Genomic DNA, 27848 nt, shown 5'->3' with positions numbered 1-27848 from the left:
AAAAAAAAAAACAACAAACAAACAAAAAATCCGACAACAAAGGCCATTTTAAAGTTGAAGTAAAGAAACATATGGACAGCAATGGTTAATCATTGCAACCAAGAAGATTTCATCAGATCTTTGTAAACCAGTTGTCAACAAACAACATTTCATCTGGATGATGAAACTCAATGTTTGCCTGCTACCCTTTTGATAGGACGCTAGTCTATCGCAAAATACTTTCCATAAGCAGATCCAGCTATCCAGTCACCACTGAGAGGACTGGGGAGTCAGAAAAAATCTCTATTTCACCCTGGATCGACCTCAGTTCCTGTGCGTGTGAAGCAAGTGCTCTATAAACGGAGCTATTGATACCCTCTATTATAACATTAAGGTAGAAAATGTGAAATGTGAATTTTGTCACTTTAAGAAACCATTCTCCTCAATAAAAAAAAAGTACATAGCTTACCAATCCAAAACTCGTTTAGAGCTATGGGTCCCCCATGGCAATGGAGTTTATCCCAGTTTCTATCGTGTTAAACGGACTATAGCAGTTGATTGCTATCCTTTGATTTATAATAAAGTACTCTCTGCTAGATCTAACAGATCCGGCTATCCAATCACCTATGGATAGTGAGGGAAGGGGGGGGGGGGGTGGAGTTATAAACATATCTTGACTTAATCCGAGATTGATACCCCTTTACTTGTTGTAGTGGATGCTCAATCAACAACTGGGCAATCAGTACTGATAATAAATTGGCATTGAATTTAGATAGTGATAAGACTTGTGGACTCAGTCTGTCAGTCCCAGTCCTTTCTCAGTCCCAACCCTTTCTCAAACACGTTATATGCATCAGTCAAGATTTTTAAAACAATATCAAGGCAAAAACAACAAAAGGTTTTTCGTATTCAACAAATTTCAACAATTTTATTTTTATTTCTTTTCTATTCTCCATGCTATCACGTGACATGGGATCCTTCCTGACTTGGTACTCCCGATGATTGGTGGAAGTCTGAGGAAAATAGAAATGGTTACTTTATTGTCTTCAGATATCACAAAGTTTTGTTTTTTTTAAATTGAGCTTTTATATAGTAATATTATATCCACTAAACGTGCTCAAAGTGCTTTACAAGGGGCCACTGACCAACAGCAACATTTATCATGTAGGACGGGACATGACGCCTGTTAGGCGAGATTACAATTTTTTTTCGGACAGAGATAAAGCTGTTAACGGGCAGGTACACCTTTTACACATGAGTACGGTGAGAGAATGTGAAAAAGAGCCTTTTCCAAGGACTCAACTATACGCCGAGGCTCAAACCCAGGACCTGATCAGAAAGTGAGTGTCATATCACAAGACCACATAGCCTAAGTGCACATATTTTTTAGGATAGGTATGATAACCCAAGCAATTATAGACTTGTAATGGACAACACTTTGCGTTGGTTCTAATGACGTGAAGTAAAAAATTATTCCGTTTTTAAAATATGATAACCTTTAAAATGCATATAAATCATACTAGATGCATCTGTAGCCTATCTACTGAAGACCATTTCTGTCAAATTTCATTGAAAAGTTTGTTTGTTTGTTTTTAAGGGTTTAAGGCGCTTGCAACTCATTATCAGCGCCAGTGAAAAGGAAGAAAATGGGATAGTAAAAAGTTCTAAAATTACAATTAAAGCACCCAAGAAAAGGCAAGGCAAAGGGGAATTGATTCAAATAGGAAACATATGTAGATTCCAAGAGCACACTATCAAAGTACTTAGTTTGAGATCACCTAAAAGTCTCATCTAGACACAAGTACAGGTAAGAGGAATACCCTCAAATGTTTACAAACCAAATATAATATGTAAACAAAACAGAATACAGTGCACAACAGATAATTTACTAGGAAAACATATCATCTCCCAAAATATCTATATATTTGACTGTTTCCCTCTCAGCTAGGGCATCTGGCGAGGGAAAGGACACAACAAATATAATCTCATTCCAAGACAAAGACAGAAAGCAAATTGGAAAACAGATCTAGGGGGATAGATTCCCGTCAACTTAGCACAATGTTTCCGCAATGCATACTCTAGAAATGATCCCTAAGAGTATGGTCTATAGAAGACACAGTAAGTACCTCCCTGCCCAATATGGGAGGTCAGGAACCCCACCAAGTTAATTGAAAAGGATGAGCTCACACAATATCTCATTTGACTGTTATAAAATAAAATTTAAAAAAAAATTCCCTTTATTCATCCCTAAGGGGAAATTTGTCTTTAGGGTCTATTCCAAGGGAAGACTGGAATATCCCAGACGTTAGCCGCAGAGCAGTGGTGCAATGTGAGCTAGGGTGATGTGACTTGCTCATGGCCACACAGTGCAGCAGCGGTTGATCGAACTCGTTACCTTTCAAGTATGAAGCAAAGACCGAACCGATGAGCCACATTGCCCCATATCCCATCAACCCTCTCCTACTTTCCATGGCAAAAATCTCGTACTTTTATCAATCATCACTTCCCCCTAGCTTTTCTTATACTTTCGACACATCAAAATGAAGCAAATGAAAATAAAAACTCATTTTGAGACCTTTCAAATAATATCCATTTACAAAATATATTAAATTGACCCAAATTCATTGGAAACAAAAAGAGTTTCAATCTACTGCAAAACCCGAATCGCCCCTATCACTTCGAGACATTGGTTTGGAGGTTTAGAGAGATTGCCAAATGTTTGCTCAATTTATTTTTTAACATGCAAGTACCTACTTCAGACATGGACCCTTCATCAGCAAAAACTTGTATTTTGTTTTTAAGACAAAAATTAACAACATCGTTTATTTATCATGATAAAAAAACTGTGACAAAATTAATAGACAGGATTTATATTTTTTCTGTTGGGCAAAATTAATAATTAGTTTTTGAAAGAATATGTAATTATGGTATTAAAATTTTAATAAAAAGTTAACAAAAGTAATTCCCCCCCCCCCCCCCCCCCCCCCCCCCCCCCGACCAAAAAAATAAAACAAACAAACAAGCAAACAAACAAAAAAATCAAGCAAACGAACGAAAGAAAAACCACCCCAAAATTAAAGCAAAATATTTTTGATTATATATATTCACGCAGTGGTTTTACTTTTCATTGATTACATTTCGTTTTGTTATCAAAGGGTCTATTACAAAATCTCATGCTTTTTAAAAATTGCTTTAAATATGAACATTTTCACATCACAATTTTTCCACAACTGTTTTAGCCCTCCAAACTTAAGGCAGTAAATCTTATTCCTCGTTGCTTACCTGACTGATATGTATCTTCCATAGGTATCTGTTCAGTGACGCTGTACACACTTCCCATTGTTGTTGAGTCAGCAGGTGCAGATATGACTTGGTTTTGAACAAGACCTATCATTTGAAGAGAAAAAAAAATATTAATAAAACTAAAGCTCACATGGATGCCACCTATTGATTATATTAAAAAAAGGCTGGTAATTATCATGACATGTAACAATTTTTGAATCCACATGTAACTATATAATATCTAATCACAAGTAATGAAATCACACTGACAAATGTGTACACTAATACTGCTACTACTACTATATAATGAATGTATGTATGTATACAAAGTCAATTTCAGTCTCCTATGTCGTGTATATATATTCAGAAAGAGAGGCAAAAAAGGTGTCGACAATCACTCAGTGCATGCACAAGAGACAGCCATGAGATCGGTGTGATACCAATTGACCCAAAATGAACAAAATTCTGGCTATTATGGTTTGCCTTATACTTATAAAAAGCAAACTCTGAAAAAATAACAAGTAACTAATTTTTCAGCCCATGTCTGCATCATTTGTTTTTAAAAAGATTCTCAGAGAGAGAGAGAGAGAGTGGGAGACAGAAGGGGGGAGGAGATGAGCGAGAGAGAGAGAAGAGAGAAAAAGAAAGAGAGAGAGAGAGAGAGAGAGAGAGAGAGAGAGAGAGAGAGAGAGAGAGAGAGAGAGAGAGAGAGAGAGAGAGAGAGAGAGAAAGAAAGAGGGAGAGAGAGAGAGAGAGAGAGAGAGAGAGAGAGAGAGAGAGAGAGAGAGAGAGAGAGAGAGAGAGAGAGAGAGAGAGATGGAGATAAACTACATACTATAGGAAGGGCCCATCACCACTTGACTTCCAAGGGGCGCCGCCATTGACATGGGTATGGTGATTACATTTTGTCTAGGTGCTGCTGGTGCTTCTTGGACCTGTTGATGATACGTCAAGTTTTTTGTTTGGTTTCAGAATGTTAACACCAAAATTCATAATCATGTTCTTAATTAAAAAGAATGATACTGTTACAATTATCGCTTCTTTAAAATGCCATTATGCAGCTTTAACTTGTTCATTGTATTCTTAATCATTTGTCAACAAGATTCTGATTTTCATAGTGCGACATGGCGGTCTAGTGCTATGACACTTGCCTTTATATCGAAAGGTCCAAGTTTCGAGCGGTGCATAGTTGAGTCCTTAGAAAAGGCTCTTTACTCATATTCTCTCACTGTACTTGAGTGTAAAATGAGTACCTGGCTGTTAACAGCATCATCTATGTTCTAAAAAAATTTAATATTGCCTTACAGGCATCATGTCTCATCCTACATGTTAAGTGCTGCTGTTGGCTAGGGACTCTTTGTAAAGCGCTTTGAGCATGATTATGGGATTTTTCATCAATATTTCTCATGAGCATTTTAACAGGTTATTTGTTATCCTAGTAGATCATATTTGTATTGTTTGTTTAGTTCCTCCCCCCTCCCTACCTCCCTGTTGATAGGTAGTCTGGTCTGTTATCTCAAGAAGGAAGTACTTTGTGATAGACCAGTAACCTGTCCAAAAAGTAGCAAGCAATTCTTACTTTGTTTGAGATATCTAAAACTATAATTATTTCTGATTCCACAGGCCTAATTGCTCTTAACATATTTCTTTCTATGATACTACACTAACAGAATAGTGGTAACTATTTTACTAATTCAGAAAAATGAGAGGAGCAGGCACTTGTGTTGATAATACCAAGAAATGAAGTGAGTAGAACAGTGCCAGAAGACAATAGGGAATAAAACACTTTTCAGTGATAAGGATTGAATCCATGACCCAACAATGGATGGGATCGATTGCAGAGTGTCTCCCTCTCATGGCCAAGCGGAGTTGTCTTAACAGTTGGGTCAAGGTTTGAATCCTCATAGTGGCAAATATTTAGTTCTCTATTGTCTCCTGGCACTATTCTACTCACTTCATTTCTTGTAACTATTTTACTCTATTGTCTTGCAACTATTTTACTCTATTGTCTTGTAACTATTTTACTCTATTGTCTTGTAACTATTTTACTCTATTGTCTCCTGGCACTATTCTACTCACTTCATTTCTTGTAACTATTTTACTCTATTGTCTCCTGGCACTATTCTATTCACTTCATTTCTTGTAACTATTTTACTCTATTGTCTCCTGGCACTATTCTATTCACTTCATTTCTTGTAACTATTTTACTCTATTGTCTCCTGGCACTTTTCTACTCACTTCATTCTTGTAACTATTTTACTCTATTGTCTCCTGGCACTATTCTATTCACTTCATTTCTTGTAACTATTTCTTATTGTCTCCTGCACTATTCTTTCATTCATTCTGTAACTATTTTACTATATTGTCTCCTGGCACTATTCTACTCACTTCATTTCTTGTAACTATTTTACTCTATTGTCTCCTGGCACTATTCTACTCACTTCATTTCTTGTAACTATTTTACTCTATTGTCTTGCAACTATTTTACTCTATTGTCGTCTGGCACTATTCTATTCACTGCATTTCTTGTAACTATTTTACTCTATTTTCACCTGAAAAACAATCTGTTGCTGCTGGTGTTCTTGTTGCTGGCCAGTATCAGTTCTTGTTCCAAGTGCCAATTGTGACGGTGGTTGTGGCTGTATGATCTGAGTCATTTGAGTTCCGGCAGGCACCAGAATTTGTAATGCTGTGGCAGTTTGATGAACGCCAATTGGTTGTTGCTGTGAGAAGGAAATGTTACAGACAGGATTCTATGGGGAGGGGAAAAAAAATTGGTATAAAATTTCAAGATCTTTCAACTATTATTTCTTTTTTTTTGACGAATGTTTTCAATTTCCAATAATAAATCCAACTTCAATTTTTGAAATTGCTTGTGACAGGAAAGTTGAGTATAAAAAATGAGAAGTTTTATTACAATGAAAGCTTTAAAGTCATTATTTTCCATTACCTCACACATACATGATAATGATAAATAAGGGAACATGCATTGGTGAAAGATGATAACTTCAACAACGGTGTTCAATGTTGCCAGACTAAGCATTAGAAACCCCCCCCCCAAACCCCCCCCCCCCCCCCCAACAAAACAAACATTTTGACAAGCTAGAGGCTATCAATATATGTAGAAAAAATTCTGATAAAAAAATGGAAAAGTGAATTTCGTAGTTGTACAGACACACATTTAATCCCAGAATATTTATATGGATTTTCAACTACACTCAGTGGAACCAAAAATAAAAGGCTTTAATGACCTGATGGAGCGCTTTAAGAGAGAAGAGATTTTTATTTTAAATACCCGGGAAAAAAAAAGGCAAAAGAAAAGAAAAGAATAGAATTAAAAGAGACAAAACAGAAAATGTCACTTTTACTGCGAATTATAAAAAATTAGGGCGGCCTATAATTAAAATGAAAAGTTTTGACAATTTCTATTTGAAATAAAAAAACAGTTCAGAGTGAAATAAAATCTCAAGGCGACTTATCAATATTCTCATACCTGTGTATCTGTTGCAATTTGTGAGCTGGGTTGATGCTGTAAGGGCGTTGATTGAGGTACAAATTGAATGCTGATAGGTTGCGAAGGGGTTAACACTTCATCACGGGAGGTCGAAACATTTCCGTACTGGTACAAAGTAGTCGTATGATTCTGATGCGTGTTAGGTTGAGTTTGAATTTGAGTTGATGTGTTACTTCTTCTACGATGTTGTTGATGGTTTATGGAAGAGGATGTTTTGGACTTTGTTGATTTCCCACTAATCTGGGATGTTGATACTTTTGATTTTGATGAGGTTGACGATTGGGTATGGGCTGGAGTATTCTTTGTAGGAGATGCAGTGTAAGAACTGTGTTCCCAAGGCACCTGACCAGAATTATCATTATTAGTGCAATGTACCTGATACTGGTGATGATGCTCTTGGTTAAGATTATTTGAAACTGAAGAACTCTTATTTATCTTAGACTTTTTAGTCACTGGTTGTCTCCCTTGATCTTTGTCTCCTGCCTGGACAAAACTCCACTGTTTTTTGCCACTTCCATTCTTTGTTGAATAACATTGTTGTGATCCTACATGATTATTCACTGGAACCGATGAATTTCTGTCTATATTAACTGTACTACTCTCAACCGTAGAACAACTAAAAGATTCACTCTTATTGACATTGAAAACTTGGGTTGTTTGAAAGTTCAAGTCTGTATTTGTTTCATTATCCAGAGATGTAGAAGTTGTGGAAAAGGACAACAGATCCTCATCTTCCCCTTCGTCTTCTCCATTCATGTATTGTTCTCGATAGAGTTTGGATGCTGCAGCTACAATGGATTCTAAACCTTTACTCCTATATGTGGGAGGAGGAGGAGGAGGTGGAAGAGAAGGATGTTGCGGTGATGGTGGTAGAGGTAGTTGTTGTTGCTGCTGTTGCTGTAGTCGAGTTGGCTGCTGCAGTGGTTGTGGTTTTGATAACGGTGATTGTGTTAGTGTAAGAGATGATGATGGTGGTGCTGGTAGTGGTGGCAATTCTGGTGGTGGCAATTTGTTCTTAGAGACAGACAAGTTTTGTTCACAGACACTACTTGACTTGTTTTTAGTTGGTAATGAGGAAACATTCCCATTAGACTTAACATTGTATTTTGGTGAAGTTTCCTGGAAAAAAACAAAAAAAAACAGACAATTAAAAAAAAGGTATAAGTATCTCAAAATTAGCAACCTGCTTTAACCACTTATGTAACGGCTCCACTTTCACCTATCTTTTGTCACTAAGTGCAAGTGTGACACACATTATAAAACTTGTGCAGATAGAATAGTCAGTGTTACAGTTCAACCGTGAAAATGTAATACCTAAAATTAGACTAGAATCTCAGCGTGTCAAAAATTTGAAATTTTCTATTTGTTTTTCACTATTGAGGTGGACAGAAGAAAATTATCACAAAAATGGAGCTAATTTCTTGATTGTTAAAGAGTGAATACTTCATATTGATTGTCAAAAGTCACTACAAAAAAAACAAGAAAAAGAAAAAAAAACGAAAAAAAAAAAAGAGGAATACGTCCACATTCAATCTATAAAAATATCAGCAAAATTGTGGAAAAAATTACTAAACTAATCATTTGCACATTAATGTCAATTAGATGACATTGTAGCAATAGAATATACCAATCAATCCATTCTTTTAATGAGTTTAAGTATACAATTAGTTTAGTTTATGCCTTAGCAGAGAGCTAAAAAGTGACTCACTAACATGTGCAAACGTCATGACCCAGAATGGCAGTATGTTTGGACTATTTAAAAAATACAATTTAGATTGAGATTGCTTAATATTAAAATTTAACTTGAACATATTCTCTATTTGTTTTAATTAGCTGGTCAAAAAGCAAAAACCCGGGACGTTTCCATACCATCCGTGTATTAAATATTTTTTTTAATTAAAAAAAATTTTTTTCACATTCGTTTTCTTCTCATCGGATTGCCCAATTGGGACAGTCCCGATTATATCAGGACAGCTGGCCTCTATGATTTTGTTCTTTAACTTAACTAGAGGATGTGCAACATTTGATTTAACAACGCACCTTCAAATTGTGCTGTTTGAGATGACAGCGAAGGGAATCCTGTCTGACAAACCCACTTCCACAAATGTGACAAACATGAATCTGTCGACTGGAGCTGGATCGACGCATGGGACGATAATGGTAGTCTGATTTTACACTCATATCTGAGTTATTACAATCGCTATATTGATCATCCTGAGTCTTGTTTCTTCTCCTAGATGAACTACTGTTATGATGTGATTTATCCGTCAATGTTGACAGCGAATGTTTCATGGCTGATCTTGACTGAGTTGATGATGTAGTGTCAGTCCGCCTTTGTTTTTCATGGTGGACATTCTGTATGTGTTTTTTCAAATTCCCACTTTGTTTAGATGAATAAGGACAAAAAGTGCAGCGAAAAGGCCGAAGTGTATTGTGAACCATTGTGTGACTGCGCAACGCTGCACCATTACTACAGGTGTAGGAGCAGACACTGCATTTTATAACACGTGCTTCATCATGAGTCTTGATATGTTCGCGTAGACGTTTCATTGAAGATGTAACAAAACTGCATTGAGGGCAAGGTTTGGGATTTTCTAAGGAATGGTTGATTTTGAAGTGAATTTTCAAGTTGCCTGAAAAACAACACAAAGATATAAAAATCATTTTGAAATAAAAATTTACAAATTTAATGGGTTCATTAAAGACACATTTAATAAAGTTACTAAGTTTGTAAATTTCCTTTTTTTTAATCACTATCATCTGCATTACACTGTATCTTCTTTAATAGCATCGTATCAAAAATTCTTTAAGCTAGTTAAATGAATATCAATTAAATACGAATTGTCCTCAATAATAAAACTCAAAGAGGAAAATTGGATTTTTCTCATGGCGATAGAAAATTTTGAAAGGCTTTGTCCAATAAAGCTCTTTACTGACAAACTTCAAAATAGAAATGATCCTTTAAATTAATTTTGTTAAGGAGAAATGAAAAAAAAAACCCAAAAACATTTTCAATTTCCTCTAATTTTATTATGAAAATTTTGTTAAGAATTTCCATGAATTTATAAAAATGACAAACATGAACAATACAATCCACATAATATAATAGCGTCAGGAATTACTGATCTCGAGTAGTTTTCTTTTTCAAAAGTAAAATATGAAAATATGTTGACCTTTGTTGGAGCATCTATAATCACATTTGTCACAGGCAAATGGCTTTTCCCCTGTGTGAATTCGAAGGTGACGTTTGAGGTCAGAGCTGAGTTTGAACTGTGCAGTGCAAACATTACAATGGAAGGGAGCATCCCCGGTATGTGTACGTAGATGGACAACTAGCTGACTGGAATTACGGCTAGCATATGGACAAATCTGACACCTATGGAAAATAATACATGAATAAATAAATAAGTAAGTAAATACAAAGGTAAATAAATAAATAAATATGAAAAGAATAAAATGCCTTATTATTCATATCCATGGGGACACTGCTTTTTGGGGATATTGAAATATCCTAAGCATAAACAGCAGTACAGCCCCTCAGGATAGACTTGCTCAAGACTATACAATGCGTTGAGTGTAGTTAGTGAAACTCGCCCAGAACCTCGAGGATATGACAGGAAGACCCTTTCATTGTAACAGCTGTCCCCTATATAATGATTGTTTATATTTTAGTAAATAAATATGAAAAAGAATCAATGATATATTCATCTCCATGGTGGAACTTCCTTGTGACGTTAATGAAATGTCCAACTATCAAGTACAGCGTCTCAGGCAAGCTAGAGCAAGGTGACTTGCTCAAGACCATACAGTGTGGTGAGTGTGGCTAGTGGAACTCGAACCCAGTACCTCTGGGGTATAAAAAGAGGACCATTCCACTGTACCAGTTGTCCCCTATATAACGGGTGCTTATTTTTTTAAATGATAAAAACAAACCAATAATACAAAAAGTTAAAAAAACAAAATAACTTGGATACAAAGAAATGAATGAGAGAATCGTCAAGATAAAGAACTCCCTGTGAATACATTTTCTTCATAAATCAGTATCTTTGTTTTATCTTAGCCACTCTACTGATTTATTTTTGGACATCTTATTCATAAATAGTCATAATAGCAATTATTCAAATTGAAGTGAATAATCATAATGTCTCAAATCCATAATTACCTATTTTTCATAATGTTAAAATGAATCAACAACAATGAAGGATAGAACAATGTGTAACCTTTAGCCTTTATCATTTATAATATGTTGGAGGGAATTATGTTTACAATACACGATGCATGACAAAACTATTGAACTAAAAAGGAAGAATCATAATCATACACTCACTGATAGGGTCGTTCATCTGTATGAATCCTCATGTGCTTTTTCAGGCTACTGTTCTCCCAAGTTGCATATTTGCCTGTTTTAAAATAAAAGGTTAGGATTTTAATGGTCGGTAAGGAAGTTGTTTCATTGAACAGGTATTAAAACTTATTCGCTCTCTGACCGGCTGTCACATGTAATACCCTAATTGGTCACTAGCAAACATTCCCTCCTCGGTGAACAAGTGAGCATTGTCATTGGTTGCCATATTCTAAAAAGTGTTGATATCATTGATAGGTTAGCTAGTTTTCTAATTGGATACCTATATTTTAAAATTAAAATTCTCAACTGTCTCAAGTCAGTATGTCGCTATATATGCCGGATTTGAACAACTTTTGTCATTATATTACATATTTCATCACTAATAATACATTCAAAACAACAAAAATCCCCCCAAAACAGGAGTTTGAGACCATGTAATGAGCAGGATATTGTTATCATAACATGGGGTAAAAAGGACCATTTTGGGTAGTTATGGCCACTTCCAAGTATGAAACTTTTAAACAGAAACACTCTTTGTATCTATCTTCACATCTTGTTGGAAATAAAACTGTGCCCATAAGTACCCATCAATATGATTCATTTGATGTCATTGTAAGTGGGGTGCACTGCAAAAGAAAAGCAATCTTACTGAAAATCATATGATATATACAAACACCCTGTAAACAACTTTGTGTTAGGTTCTCGATTTTCCATAGATCATCTTTCTTACATTCCTTCCTCTAGAACTATTATAAATTGAACAGAAAAAATCTGCACTTCACGTTTATATCTTTAATGATACATAATATGAATAGGCTTCATAAAGAAAAAGTCGCAAAATCCTATAACTTACATGTGGTACACTTATATGGCTTATATCCAGCATGGATTCTTAGATGAGTTTTAAGTTTGTCAGATCGGTTGAAGGTCATCTCACATTTGTCACACTTGAATGGCCGTTCACCTGTGTGTGTTCTGTAGTGACGGTGGAAATCTTTCTCCAGTTTGGTTGAATAGCTAGGGATAAAAAAATTATGAAAATCAAATGCAGAGAGAGTAAAAATATTTGGGTGAATATCTTCAAGCATTCTGGGAATATGGGTGCTGCTAATTATAGCTGGAAAGAAAATAAGAAATGATGCTGACTATAATAATAATAATGATGATGAGGATGAATAATAATAATAATAATAATAATAATAATAATAATAATAATAATAATAATAATAATAATAATAATAATAATAATAATAATAATAATAATAATAATAATAATAATAATAAAATTAAAGCAAATAAGCAGTGTTGATGATTTATGAATGCACTCAAATGTTAGCATATTCAACCAGTGACCATACTAAAATACTTGCAAGCCACCATTTACACATTTGTTCTGTACTAAAACATGTCTAAAACAATGTGTGATGATTTTTACATTAATGAGTTATTGACTTATATTGAGAGCAGAATGGTTTGTAATTGCAACCATCTAACCACTTTTGTACCTTTTTTTTTACCCCAATGTCGTAGTAATTTGCTAGGATTCTACGGCACATATACACATTGGAGTTTGAGAAGATCTATCCCAGGCGGTAACATACAAATATTTGTATACAGCCACTAATTTATATATATAGTATCATAGTAAAATATTAGCAAACCTGCCTACTTGACAATTTCAAAATTCGTAGTTTGTAGGAAATAAAAATTGTAGTCACTATAGTTAAATGTACAGTTCAACAATTTACTCTCACAATGATTAGAAAACACTTCAAAAGCCTTTAAATTATGCACTCTTGACATCAACTTTTAATTTCAATAAGCTTTAATGAATTAAATTTGTTTAAATTTCTGAAAGTGGAGCAAAAATTTCGTAATTATACAAATTTTTCGTAGTAGGCAGGTCTGTATTAGTATGTTTTAATTTATTTGCAAATCTATTTCTGGTTTTTGAATACTAAAACTTTTGTTAATAAAATCCAAATTTGGCCCCATAAAGAATTTGCAGAGCAATCCGGGGGGAAAAAATATTTCATTAAAAGCTGTTCTGCTCGATTTCATAGTCCCTTGAAAAGTTAAAGCAACAAAATCCTGTAAGTTTCGTGAACTTTGTATAGAGTATTCTTCTGCTCACATTTAATAGCCTTACCTGCATTCACCATAATGACAAGAGTAGATCTTGTTTGACCCAGAACCTCTCACAGTTTTCTTTACCTCCTTGACAACACAATTTATGTTAGAAGCTACAGGATTAGCTGTGGATGAATTGGAATGAAATGGGGGAAAAAAATGTCATCAAGTGATGATGGAGGAAACAATTGTCAGTAAAAACAGAAACCAAAAAAACAACAAAACAACCAAACAGTTTGACAATAGTTTCACTTTTCCAGCTATTATAAAAAAGGTTGTCTAACATGCAACATGCTGAAATGGAATTGGAAACATTGCAAAGTGCATTTCACATGGTGAACATATGTGAACGTTTAAAATTCATTTCATGGTAAATCTTCCACTTTAGTCTTTATTTCTAACAGTTCATCATTATTAGCATTTACACAAATTTATTTCATCAAAAATTCAACAACAAAAAATATCTTTGGTTTTGCTATTGCCAAAAATATTTTCCTTTACCAGACAACATTGTAAAAACAACTCTAAAAGCTTTATATTATTTAATCTGATTGCTGTACTATTCTGTCATACTCACTCATAACTAAACGCATTTTATCCGAGTTTGGAATTAGTGAGGGAAAACAATAATCCTGTGATTATTCATGAGTAACGTTATCACCAGCATATTGTTTTGTAAGGTCAATAAATGTATTTCTTCCACCTTCAAACATGATAGCGAAAACATATGACTTCTTTAAAAGTTTGATCCCTTTCTATAAAATGGAAAATGAAATAATTATAATTATATTCAAATATTACTTGTTTAAAACAAAATTAATTATCTTCCCTTCCAATATATAAAAAAAATTTCAACCTGCTTCAATATCAAAACATGTGCAAGCATAATACAGAACAAAATCAAAAAAACAAAAGCAAAACAAACAAGAAAAAGAAAAAAGGTCAAGTGTACTAACCTGATGATGTTCTAAAAGCACTCTCTCTCAAAGGTTTTTCTTTGGCTCGAGGTGAAGATTCTTTCAATTTGCAAACTATTTTATTTTCACCCATTATTTGATTGTTTACGGTGGTCACATCGTTTTTATCATTAACACCACTAATCCTATGTGGCACAATTTTTTGTTCATTTACTGATACATTCTCAGCAGGTGCTTGAACATACACTACATTTGGTGGAGCTGATGTCGATGAATTGACATTATTAGTACTTGAAAGGTCAAGATTAACAATTTTGTGATCACTAGAACTAGAATCATTAGCATTAAATTTATACTCAAAACAAATTTCTTCTGGCCGTTGCACCAATGATGAGTGAACCTGATAATCTTGCGATTGTTCATGACCTATGCTACCTTCAGCCTTGACTGACTCTACCGGTGATTTCAAAGTACTTTCACTAAGACCCTCACAGTTCGGCATGTCAGGCTTAAACATCATTATCAAGCTGCCATCTTCTCTTTTATACACAAACACAAGCGTATCATCTCCTTCGACATTATAGTTTTCACCTGTAAAAGAAAGCTTTAAGTCTTTGTTTTCAGAATTAGAACCGGCTAGATGTAAATAGTTCATCTGATCAACTGAGACTTGAATCTCCTCAGTGTCTTGTGAATTATACTCAATTGTATTGAGATTATTTGAATTTCTTGTTTTAATTAATGTCATTCCTGAAACAATACTTCCATTACTATTATCATCAACAGCTCTAGGAATAGAAATATTGGTGCATGTCCTGGCATTCTCAATCTCAATACTCTCTTTGTGACTGTTATTGGACATGCTTGGGTAGATCTGTTCTGATATTTTCACAGCTGGTTGATTCAGTTGTTGAGGTATTACCGAATATTCCTTGACAACTTCTTCATAATGAGGGACTTGTACTAATCTGGATCCTTCTGTCTTGATTTCCAAAGATGATTTGTCATAACTATTTAAAGAATTTAAAGTTGAACTAGCAATCAAGGATCCACTTCGTTCAAATTCAAGAACCTGAGATACTGCAATATTTTCATTATTATCATTTTTATTATTCGATGCATCAGCCAATTTTGAAATATTTTTGTAACTTGAGTGATTTGTATTCTCAAGGCTGATTATGTTCACATCTTTCTCAAGAGCATAGGAAAGCTGTTGTGGATGTTTCAGGTTTACATTCTCTTCCTCTGGAATTTTTACAGAGAGTCTTTGACCTCCACATGATGGGCTGGTGAAGACAGCTTTGTACAGACTGTTATTTTTAGATTGATGTTCTGTTACATATGTTGTATGCTGAACTGATGTACTTTCAATAGTATTCTGAAAATAACAATAAAAATTCAAAGATAAAACTAATAATCAGTGACAAGGAAATATGTTATTGAGAAATTAGAATTAAAATTTTGAAAAAAGCAAAACATACATAGCATACGAAAACATAGATGTGTATAGCAAGTTCAACACATTGTACAATTGCTGTGAAAAAAATATCTTATAATTTCAAACCAATTATGATTGGATATGGTATCAATTAATCCCAACATACAAGTTTTATGATTTTGATTTGTATTTAATTAGTTTATAATCATTATACAATAATAATTAGCACATTAACTGAATGTGGATAAAAATAAGTCAAGTCATAATAAAGTGTTTTTGCTGCGTAGCTAAACTATATTTCTCAGCATAATAAAAATATATTAGATTAAAAGGTTATTGTTTGTGGAATCATTTGCCTACTTTTAAAGTATATAAGTACCCATCTGTCTGAGTCTATTGGCAATACAAGTAATGAATAAAAATTAATGTTTTACTCTATTTTCAAACTGCTGTATAAACTGTCTTATTAATGAAGCATTAATTCCAACCACCACAATCTGAAATCCACCACAAAAAAACCCCAAAAAACAAAACAAAAACATAAAACAAACAAACAAAAAAAATGATAAGAAGGAAAACAAAACCTGCGACTGATTATATAGGGGTTGTATTTTGTTAGAGGTTGTCTACCAAAGTGTTGAACAGGCTTTATTCTTTTCTGTGGGGAAGCCGTCAAAAGATCTATACTGATACCTGAAATTGAAGTGACGTAGTTCTGTTGCTGGTATGCAGTGTTGTTGAGGTTGATGGTGATTGGTTGAGTAGATCATCAGACACCCCTTGCAAACGCTCTCTCTTTTCAAATGAAATGCCTTTCAAATCAAGATGATTGACGGGTGATTCACCTTCTTCACAATCAGCTGTAAGTGGAGCACTTGATGAATTAATTCTGTTTGTTGTGAAAGGTAATGATCTAGCAGAGTCTTTCTTAGTGTTAGTTGAATTTCTGTCACATTTCTTCCTTAAAGTAAAAGTGGAGATGGGATCCAATCTACCGACACGTTTGTTTTTACTTTCATTCCGTTGTCTATCTGCTTGCCCATGGCCCTTTGAGTAAAATTTCTGACTTAGCTTTCCCATCATTGCTTCTGAAATCTGTCCTACTTCCAAATCTTCAGGACACAGTGCAGAGCTATCAACACTGTTTTCAGAATCTGGAGGAATACCCATGACTTTGGTTGGATTCAATACCTCTTGTGATGTAACAGTTACGGTTTCAGGTAATGTAGTGCTACTATCTAAATTTGATGCTTTTTGGTGAGAACTTAATTGACTAAAAGACTGAATCTCATAGCCATATTCCAATCTTAACTGATCACCATTGTTACAGTCAACAGATGTGTTGTACTGGACAGAATTATTAATGTCGGGTTTGGATATGCCTTCATAACATATATTTGTCTGTTGATTTGGGGCATATACATAAGAAATATTCCTATCTCCATTATACAGGGGTTGTTCAGTTTGGTACTGATGAGCATCGAGAACTGATTTCGCATATGATAAACATTTTGCTGACTGTTTCTCGGGTTGAAAAGTTGACTGATTATGGTGAGACACATGATGAGTGCTGTTGCCAATATTGTGGTTGATGTAAGAGGGTCCATCTTGATTGATGTCAATATTTGGATTCGGTAAAGCTTGAGCTTTGCTGCTGACACAGATTTTCTTGTGTTCAATAAATTTGTAGATGTCATGGAATTCTGCTCGGCATCGTCCACAAATGTGAATATCACAATCTGTAGAATCAGAATTTAAGTCTGACATATCTATAATTGAATCTGTACTTGGTTTATGAAGAGCGTGTGATCACATAACAGTCAGCCGATCGTTGTCCATATAAATTTGACCTTGGAATAATGAAGAGAAAAAAAAACAAAACAATTAAAACCAATATCTTCATTTTCTTTTTTGTAATTATAATAAAGTTATTTAAAAGATAATTTAAGTTTGGACTCAGTTAATTTTTTCAAAATTGAGTAAGCTGTTTTTGTCTTCAGCATAGCAGTAGATCACCAATTTCGCTGCCAAACCATCATCATCACCACCATCATTATCATTGTCATCATCACCATTAATATTATTATTATTATTATTATTTTTATTATTGTTATTATATGAGATTAAGATGACCTTCTTTTCTAAATATATGAAAATTAAGAAATTGAGGAGTAAAGTATTTTTGAGCATGTTTAGTTTAGTGAATATTGTGCTATATAAAAACTCATTAATGCTAGATAAAACTTGAGTTTTGATCTATTTTCGATAGCAAAATGCACAAGTCACTTTGATTTAAAAACTGTTTATTAATGTAGAAAGAACGAAGGTGTCATGGACAAAATGAACAATAACTCAATGAACACATTGAGGTCTCACATGGCAGTTGGGAGGCAAATGAGAGGATTTTTTAGATCAAATCAACTATCCCCAGTGATATTGATACCCATACAGGTCTCAACAAATACCTCATGAACAATACTTCTTTCACAACATTCAATACCTTTTCTAAAGATTGCCCAGCACACTTAGTGAATACTGCTGGGTACCCCAAAACATTTTATTATTGTATTTGGTGAAAATCCTATTTTGCGTTTTAGCTATTATTTCAATTAGCTTCTACTACTGCCAGCGAATAACTTATTGATTATTGAATAAGTATTTATAAGCACTTCGAAAAATTAATAAAATATTGATACATTGAATAAATAAACGCATGACAAAAGATTCATGGTGAAAAAAGAAATTGAAAGAAAGGATAGACCGAGGAGCTTTCGGAAGATTTTCTTATTCGAAGAGACATCAGAGTCACAATCTGTGACTGTGACTGAGTGTGCTGATTACTGTCGGTAGAAGTGACGTGCATAACTATAACTACTATAGACATTAATTTCTTTCATAACAAATTAACTTCTTCAGTTTAATACGTCTTACTAGGTACTTTGATAACTCCAGTCCAGGGCCTCCGATAGGATCACTGTAAGTTGAAACTCATTTTTTAAAACTTTATTTTTGGCCCCTAACTGACTAACTGTTTTGGTCACCAATGCGTTATTTGTGAACCTATGTGACTAATTTGGGTATCATGTTAAAGGGCACAAAACAAGCTTTCTAACTGTGTATTTCATTCTTAATTCCTGATTGTATTTCTCAGAAAGCTAATAAAATAAAAATTTATCAATTTTTGAATAATAAGAACTTTTTAAATTATGGATACATTTTAATGTTATACTTCATACATCTATAGACAATTAATTGAAGAACATCTCTGCCAAGTTTCAACAAAATTGATACACTCACTCATTATTTTATTTTACCCGCCATCAACCCCACTTTTTTTGGACAAAAACCTCATATGAGAATAATAAAATAAAGCTTATTTTAAGACCTTTTAAAATGAAGTATTTATTGATATTGCCATTTATTTTTTAATTGAAACAAAATTACTGAAAGGCTGTCATTATCCCCAGACACCTGTCTGGGGATAACGAAAAGGCTGGGCTTTCATTATCCCCAGACACCTGTCTGGGGATAACCAAATTTCGTTATCCCCAGATACATATTTGCAACTCCGCTCTTTTAAACAATTATCCACATTTCAGAATATGGATTGTTTCCGAATGCACATAGAAATAAGGAAAGTTAATAAAATATCTATAAAAACATAAAATTAACCAACATTAAATCAGTTGTTACTACATATACACAATATGCGTCGACTTCAAAGTGGGTGTCATGGCCGAATGGTTTAGTCGTCTGCCCTGGAACTTTTACCAGAATCGACGTTGTGGGTTCGAATCCTGGTTCCACCACTTTTTTTTTTGTGTGAGTCTATTCTTTTCTCCTTTTTGTTTGACCTTTTGTTCCGTTTCTGAGCATGAATTTCTTAAAATTGTTTTTATTTTTAAAAAAAATATTGTTTGTTTTTTTCTCCTCTATCTGAGCATTTGGTCGCTCTCTGAATATTTCTGTTTGTTTGCTTTTTAATTATTTATCCTTTTTAGTCACTTTTTGAGATCGGAGTGGGGACAAATATGACAATTTGCTAGAAACTAGAAAGGAACTAAGAGAGAGAGAGAAAGAGAGAGAAAGAGAGAGAGAGAGAGAGAGAGAGAGAGAGAGAGAGAGAGAGAGAGAGTAGAGAGTTTTAAAAAAAAGAGGTGGGGGGGGGGGGGGAGGATGGATGGGACATTTATCCCTTGCACCGTTCTGTAAAAAGAAGACGGAATGTAAAAAAGAAAAAAAAAAAGTGGCGGAACCAGGATTTGAACCAGCAATGTCGATTCTGGTAAAACTTCCAGGGCAGACGACTAAACCATTCGGACATGACACCCACTTGGAAGTCGATGCATATTGTATGTAGTAACAACTGATTTAATGTTGGTTGATTTTAATTTTTTATAGATATTTTATTAACTTTCCTTAATTCTTTTTTTTTTTTCACTCTCTCTCACTCCCTCTCTCTCTTGGTTCCTTTCTAGTTTCTAGCAAATTGTCATATTCGTCCCCACTCCGATCTCAAAAAGTGTCTAAAAAGAATAAATAATTAAAAAGCATACAAACAGAAATATTCAGAGAGCGACCAAATGGTCAGATAGAGGAGAGAAAAAAAAAACAATATTTTTTTAAATAAAAACAATTTTTAGAAATTCATGCCAAACAAAAAGGGGAAAAGAATAGACTCGCACAAAAAAAAACCAAAAAAACAAGTGGCGGAACCAGGATTCGAACCCACAACGTCGATTCTGGTAAATGTTCCAGGGCAGATGACTAAACCATTCGGCCATGACACTGACACCCACGTCGAGGTCGACGCATATTAGTATATGTAGTAGTAGTAACAACTGATTTACTGTTGGTAGGCACTTTGATAAAATTTTCAAACTCAAAATATCTTGATTTGACTCAGTCAGGGGGATGGGACTTGAAAAAAACAAAAAAATTGATACCTTATTTGTTTCTCTACGACCTACGGTTCCAGAGTTATTTATATTTTTCTATTGAAATTTTTTGTCAATTTTACAGAGAGAATCTGTGATCTCACTGCTGCCTCAAAACCAGCATCTCGCGGCGATCGGGAAATTTTGAGTTTTACAGTCAACATGACCCACTTATTGTTTTCAGTAATTTTGTTTCAATTAAAAAATAAATGGCAAGTGTTAGGTATCATTTTAATGGTCAGAAAATAAGCTTTATTTTCATATAAATCATTTTTATGGATGGAAAGTATGGAAAAAATTAAGGATCAATGGAAAGGGGAAAAAATATGAGGTTTTTGTCCTAAAAAGTGGGGTTGATGGCGGAAAAAAATAAAATAATGAGCGAGTGTATCAATTTTGATGAAATTTGGCAGATATTCTTCAATTAATTGTCTATCGATGTATGAAGTATAATTAAAATGTATCCATAATTTAAAAAGTTCTTATAATTCAAAAATTTATAAATTTTTATTACATAAGCTTTCTGAGAAATACAATCAGGAATTAAGAATGAAATACACCGTTAGAAAGCTTGTTTTGTGCCCTTTATAATGATACCAAAGTTAGTCACATAGGTTCACAAATAACGCCATGGTGACCAAAACAGTAAAGGGTCAAAAATAAAGTTCCAAAAAACGAGTTTCACCTTACAGTGAGCCTATCGGCGGCCACTGGACTGGAGTTATCAAAGTGCCTACTGTTGGTTTTTTATTAACTTTCCTTATTTCGGTTTGCATTTGGAAACATTCCATATTCTGGAATGTGGATAATTGTTTAAAGGAGCGGGGTTTCAAATATATGTCTGGGGATAATGAATTTTGGTTATCCCTAGACAGGTGTCTGGGGATAATCACAGTCACAGTCACAGCGTTCAATTTCAATTCGTGGGCCATGTTGATGCAAAACTCAAAATTTCCCGATCGCCGCGAGATGCCGTTTTGAGGCAGCAGTGAGATCACAAATGCTCTGTCAAATTGACAAAAAAATTCAACAGAAAAATATAAATAACTCTGGAACCGTAAGTCGTAGAGAAACAATAAATAAGGTATCAAATTTTGTTTTTTCAATTTCAAGTCCCATCCCCATGACTGGGGACTGGGTATTTTAAGTTTGATAATTTTATCAAAGTGCCTAGTCTTACCCTTTTTCCTATATAACTTGTAAAAAGTTCAAGGTTGCTTGGTGATCCAGTGCATATAAAGGCAAATTAAAAACATAAAACACAAATTTCATACTTGATTAGGCCTATTTGTAATTATAACAACAAACTACAAACAGTGCCGTGCGAGATACAGGAGTAATTTCCCTTGTTTAAATTCGGCTTACATTGTGGCAATTTGTTCGAGTACACTCTTTTTTTCGCAGATCATAAACATCAAACGGTTGACAATTCCATGTATACCTTTAAGTTTCCATTTAATCTGCACACGTTTAAACGAGGTTGTTCAGAACAATGATACACGATATTCAAAGATCTATCAAAATCAAGTAAAAGTAAGTTTGGTATCGCCTTGAATTGTTTATGGTATCGGTTAGCATTAACTTCTTTGCAGAAGATAGAACAGTAAAGTTTGCTGCCCCAAACGTAAACAATGGTCGAGAAGCACATGGCAAACCACATGTTCCTGTCTTGACAGCTCACGTTCCAATGTAAATAATAGAAAGAAAATAACCTTTAAAATTTGGCTGTTAGGCGGCAAAAGAAACACATATTCATAAATACTCGATCATGCATCAAATAATGTCTAGATATGGATATTTTATGGAACAAAAGGTAAAATTTATCAAAAGTTACGTCTATCTATTTTTAGACCAGAGCAAATTATTGCGCTGGTATGAACAAAACGAGAATTATTCGGAGCCTGATTTTCAGAATAATTTAGTCTTATATTATTATTTCTGCAACTGTTAGATTTTATGTAAACATATTTTCAATACTGAAAGTGTATTGCCTACAACTCAAACTACAAAATTGGGAGACCTATATTGTGCGTAAATTATTCCGGTCCCTAACGGAAATCACTAGCAACTTGTTATTATTTACGTTTGGGGCAGCAAACTTTACTGTTCTATAAGAACGGTATGAACGAAAACAATTAACACCTGACAGTTACAGCAGTATCCAAAAGCCAAACAAACAAAATCAAGAAGTCACAGCAGAACTCAATAACTGTTGTTTTTTTTTTCATTTAGGAATAAAAATTTAAAAAGATATTTGAGATTGGTCGCATATCATTTGGCATCTTTCTATAACCTGAATCCGTTATTGTTATTTTATGAATTAAGGTGGTTATCAGTTTCCTCTACTTTTTATCCTAGAACATTCATTGAAGGAATTAATATTCATTCTCATTACACTCTTAATGAAGTCAGTCAGCCAGGTTACGTTCACAGCACCCAAACTTCTTTAATAATCTCTATCTATTTGGAGGGTTTTGTGTAGAATTATTGTCATTTTTAAGTCTTGACCGAATTCCCCCCCCCCCCCCCTCTCTCTCTCTCTCTCTCTCTCTCTCTCTCTCTCTCTCTCTCTCGACTCACTTGCTAGCATTGCTAGTTTACCCTTTAATATATATTTGCCTCCACAGTTAGTGGTTAGCCCCTCCCCCATGTATTTGTCAAAATATCATTTTTTTGTGTGATCATTTATTTGTCTTGATTATTTGCCTCCTGAAAAGGGCTGAAACACTGTTTGTCTTGTCAGGCCTGTAAATTTTCCATCTATTGTCGGATTTCCAACAGTACGATTTTGCTCTATAAGTGCTAAAAATAAAAAATAATAAAAGATAATAGTAAAAATAAAATTCGTAACGCCAAAGAACAGAACCAATAAAAAAGAAAATAAAAGACTTTTATTTCGTTCCTCGAAAAAATTAGATTTTATTCCGTTTCAAATACCGACTTAAATAAAAAAAAAAAAAAAACTTTTTTATTTGTCGCATCAAAGACAAAACATGCCGTCTATCAGTTAGCTATAATATTATCATGTCACCTACACGCTCCGCTAGACGTCTATGTATTCTGCTTGGCTACTGTGCCACAGCCAGCGTGAGAGAGGTGGCGAAGTTCGCGCAAGTCGTCGTCACACACACACACCTAGTCAGTTAAACGCACACACAGAAGTGTGTCGAAGCGGACCGGAAGGTTTCTCTCGATTTTGCTACCGACACACATGCATATCTCCGGTTCTTATTTCTCAGTCTCTATATTTCTTTGGTTCCGTCCCGATAAGAGACAGAAAAAAAAATAATGCGAAATAATTATTTTTCTTCGAAATATATATATTCTTCTTCGAAAGCTCTCACACCACTGCACCACCTCCTCTTCTTCTTCTTCTTCTTCGTTTTTTTCTTCTTCGTCTTCTTCTTCTTCTTCTTCTTCTTCTTCTTCTTCTTCTTCTTCTTCTTCTTCTTCTTCTTCTTCTTCTTCTTCTTCTTCTTCTTCTGCTTCTTTTTCTTCTTCTTCTTTAAGAATTAATCCAAATAAACAAAAGAATCAGCGTAAACATTTAACACAAACAGGAGCGAAGATACGCAGCTTCCCATGTCGAGCACTAGACTTCTAGATACACATCCTTCAAAAGGGTAGGACTTGTTCTCTTCCTTTCATGTTACAACTCAGACCTGGGACCTCAAACTCAAATAATTGGGATTTTTTTTTTGATACCATAAAATAAGGTCCTCGTTATAAATATGTGGGGAAAATGACATGATTTGACTAGTCAATTGACGTGTCATATCTGTGTTGTGTCCATATTTTTGTCCTGTTGTGTCTATTTTCGCGTGTTCAAAAAGTTCCGACAATTTTTTCACCAACCATTTACAGGCCTGTCTTGTATTGTCTCCATTTACATGTCGCATTTACCCACTATAATTTTCTCTCCATCTGGGCTGGCTTTTTAGGCACCAATAGAAAAGTCGGCAAGATATCAAAATTTTGGTATTGATATCAATAATTTTAAAAATTGAAATCTTTATGTCACACACATCCATAACTCAGGAGGCATGACAAATGTAAAAAATCGGAAAATTATCGAAATAAGGAAAATTTGGGATGGATATCAAAACAAAATCTGGCCTCTTTGCCGTAATGGAAAAATGAATTCTGGTGAAGTTTTGTTCATTAGAAAAACTAATGAGTCCTTTCTAGACTTGAATGAGGCCATCGAGCCTTTAAAAAAAAAAAAGAAATTCGTACAGCTGAGTGTCTCCCTGCAGCCTGCTGACCTGCTCAAACAAGAGCTTTGAAATGTGTCACTTGAAGGTAGCCTAATGAACTGCAGGATGCCAGGAACATGGCCACGGTGATATTTATTTTGTAACAACTGAGTGTATCCCTTTTTTTCAGGTTCTGGCAGTGCTAGTATTTAGGTGAGGCTTTTCAGTGGTCTCAAACTAAATTCATAGATACATTGTTCTTGGAATCTACGTCTGTTACATTTTAAAATTTACAAGTTTCCTGTTATATTTCCCTCTTTTATGTCTGCTTGTAAGTGTAGACTAATAAGATTTTAACTTTCTTATATTTTCCCCTTTTTCCGGTATCAGGTATTATGAAAAAAAAAATCTTAAAAACAAGTGAACAATTTTTTTTTTTAATGTTAATATCTTCATTGCTAATTTATTCACTTGTTTAGACTTTCTAATATGTCAGGTTGTCTTATTTTATATATATAATTTTGTTTCAGTATCCAATGGCTGTACAAGAAACTGCAGCAGTTGAGAGAATTGCTGTAAAATTGACATGTGCAGCTGACCTACTTCAGAAGATTTCAACACAACTAACCAAAGATCTGGAAGCATCAGAGAGAAAAGTCACCCGTTACATCTGTCAGGCAAAGCTTCTTTTATCATGGAAACAAGGAAATGCTGCTGTCAGGATTGTAGGCACAACTGTGAAGACAGTTGGAATGGTGGCTGTAATAGCATCGACTTTGAACCCTCGACTTCGGATGGCTGTAAATATAGGGGATAAAATGTGGAAACTTGGCACAGGGTTAAAAATTTTGAGTTATGTTGCTAATATTTTGAAAGAGATGTGGCAGAAAGGATGTCGTAAATCTCTCTTGGATTTCCTGCACCACACCAGTGTATTGGTACAAAATGTTGGAGTTCTCGATGAACTTGTTAATGACCTCCGGGACAGTATTAGATACAGGCCTCAACTAGATACAGCTGATCAGATTTGGAATGTTGTGTCAAGTTTTATCCCGATTGCAGACAATGTTTATACCCGACATATCATTTGCTTAATATTATATAATCAAAACTATTCTCCATTATTTGATTTTGCTGCATTAATTACGGAACCTTCAAATGACTCTAATGTGTTACAACTTATGAGGGAAGTTGAAAGTATCCGATTTTTAGAGTTTGCTCAGGAAAACGACTCAAGAACTTTGGTTGCTATTGGTTCGTTTTTACATGTAACACGAGAATTGGTTGACTTTTTGGACAGTTTGACACAACTCAGAGATAGTGATTGTGTTTTCTTGCAACAATGTCTGACAAGATTTGCTGAAGAATCTAAAAAGATTAAATCGCTTGTGTCTTTTCTAAAGAATTTGAACACTGTCAGGGTTGAACTTCAAAATATGGATCTGAGATCAAGAGATAACATTGCCAACAGCAATTCTGTTCCAGAGAATTTGGTCACGAGTACAAGTGAAAGTGAGATAGCTTGTCCTGGTAGCAGCCAATCACAAAGTTTGAATTGTGATGAAAACAAGGAAGTGGAAGAAAATGAGATTAATCCTGAGCATAGTTTTACCAATACAGTAGTAGAAAGTGACAATGTTCAAATCACTCATGAATGTGGTTGAGGCCATTGATGACATATATATACTACATATGGTGTTTGTTTAATTTTTGATAAACTGAAATAGTTTTGCAAATTTTTCTTGTTTGTTATGGATTGAAGATGCCCTCTTCGTCATTGTTCTTTATGTTTCATTCCTGCAATCTCCAGTCTATCTTCCTATACATGTACAGTGCAACTGCTTATTACGACAATCGATATAGCGACATTCCCTCAATAGCGACATGGCGGCCAGGTCCCGATTTTTTTACCTATCTATTGTTAGTAATAAAAAATCTCTGTATTGCGACATACATTTTAGCAAAAACCCTGAATAGTGACATTGAAATTCCTTGTCCAATAAAACTGCTACCTGTTCTGCTAATCAAATTTGTCCTTATAGCCAATGAAAAATCTTGATTTTTGGCCAATGATATACCATACTTGTACGACACTTAGCCAATGTAAAACGCTTGCTCTCACAACAGGTAGCCAACGAGAACATTTGCTGTTCAACCAATGAATGCTCTTGATAGGCCGTACAATGGACTGATGGTGTTTGAGATCTTCTCCTCCAGACAAAGACAGACAGCGATCAATGAATTCTTAAAATTACACACAATGGTGACATGAAAACATGTTTAATCTCTACCCCCCCCCCCCCCCCCCCCCCCCCACTGATGATGTCATTATATATATAGAGAGATTGCACTGTAATTTTAAGCAAATAGTTAAAAGGTATCGGCTGGAATTATACTTTTATTTCACATTGCGTTTTTGAAATTCCAAGAGGATCAAGAAATTGAATTGTAAAACAAATAAAAATAAAATCTCATCCTATTTAACCTTTACCGCCACTCCCTAAAACGCACCCTATTCACCACATGTGTGGTCTTTTAGACCCGCCTATAGCTAAATAGAGATTTATTTCTTACGTCTCATTCGCCACTCGCGGGTCCTCTTAGACCCGGTGACTTGGGAAGAGAGAAGTATTTTGTGCCACCGATTCGCCACACGCGAGGTCTTTTGGACTCAGCCCCCCCCCCCCCCCTCTCTCTCTCTCCTCTCTCTCTCTCTCTCTCTCTCTCTCTCTGTCTCTCTCTCTCTCTCTCTCTAATAATAATAATAATAGTAATAATAATAATAATAATAATGAAGATGATGATGATAATGGTGATTATGATGATGATAATAATAATAATAATAATAATAATAATAATAATAATAATAATGGTGATGATGATGATAATATAACAATATAATAATAATAATAATAATAATAATAATAATAATAATAATAATAATAATAATAATAATAATAATAATAATAATAAATAAATAAATATGATGATGATATATTAATTTGATAATAATTTGTGTGTTGGTACGTTATATTCGGCTAGTGATGTTGCGAGTTTTAAAAAATAAATAAACGCACAACATCATCTGCAGGTTTGATAACCCAATTCCT

The 27848-nt window shown here is 34.4% G+C and overlaps 2 protein-coding genes across 3 annotated transcripts; one reads left to right on the top strand and one right to left on the bottom strand.

The window, feature by feature from the left end:
• Positions 1 to 878: 878 nt before the first annotated feature.
• On the bottom strand, positions 879 to 21880 carry LOC144976978 (uncharacterized). Of its 2 annotated transcripts, none has more exons than XM_078921634.1 (13): positions 21723 to 21880; positions 16299 to 17455; positions 14207 to 15545; positions 13270 to 13375; positions 11974 to 12137; positions 11103 to 11175; positions 9949 to 10151; positions 8816 to 9408; positions 6755 to 7894; positions 5814 to 6014; positions 4097 to 4196; positions 3262 to 3366; positions 879 to 992 (listed from the first exon to the last, which is right to left on the bottom strand). In XM_078921634.1, exons 2-13 carry the CDS (start codon positions 17370 to 17372, stop codon positions 940 to 942), a joined length of 5151 nt encoding a protein of 1716 aa, XP_078777760.1. In that variant the 5' UTR covers positions 17373 to 17455; positions 21723 to 21880; the 3' UTR covers positions 879 to 939. The 2 variants fall into 2 exon arrangements, with proteins under 2 accessions (XP_078777760.1, XP_078777761.1); XM_078921635.1 differs by having other exon boundaries at positions 5814 to 5984; positions 21723 to 21867.
• An 825-nt stretch (positions 21881 to 22705) lies between these two features.
• Positions 22706 to 27217, top strand: LOC144976977 (uncharacterized). The gene is made up of 2 exons (XM_078921633.1): positions 22706 to 22867; positions 25269 to 27217. The coding sequence occupies exon 2, from the start codon at positions 25275 to 25277 to the stop codon at positions 26400 to 26402; it is 1128 nt and encodes a 375-aa protein (XP_078777759.1). The 5' UTR covers positions 22706 to 22867; positions 25269 to 25274; the 3' UTR covers positions 26403 to 27217.
• The last annotated feature ends 631 nt before the right edge of the window (positions 27218 to 27848 follow it).

Source organism: Berghia stephanieae, chromosome 7 (genome assembly GCF_034508935.2).
Source record: "Berghia stephanieae isolate SIO BIC M18660-M18661 chromosome 7, UCSD_Bste_1.3, whole genome shotgun sequence".
Classification (NCBI taxonomy): domain Eukaryota; kingdom Metazoa; phylum Mollusca; class Gastropoda; order Nudibranchia; family Aeolidiidae; genus Berghia; species Berghia stephanieae.
Note: the sequence above shows the minus strand (reverse complement) of the source record. Positions and strands in the feature narration are given on the sequence as shown.

Bases quoted from the DNA above. Each gene is read 5' to 3' on its own strand.
- LOC144976978 (XM_078921634.1), bottom strand. From the start codon at position 17,372: ATGTCAGACTTAAATTCTGATTCTACAGATTGTGATATTCACATTTGT. The intron at 11,176-11,973 runs GTAAGTTATAGG...ATTTTAAAACAG, and splicing joins GCCATATAAGTGTACCACAT to GCAAATATGCAACTTGGGAG. The intron at 7,895-8,815 runs GTGCGTTGTTAA...GTTTTTTTCCAG, and splicing joins TCAAACAGCACAATTTGAAG to GAAACTTCACCAAAATACAA.
- LOC144976977 (XM_078921633.1), top strand. From the start codon at position 25,275: ATGGCTGTACAAGAAACTGCAGCAGTTGAGAGAATTGCTGTAAAATTG.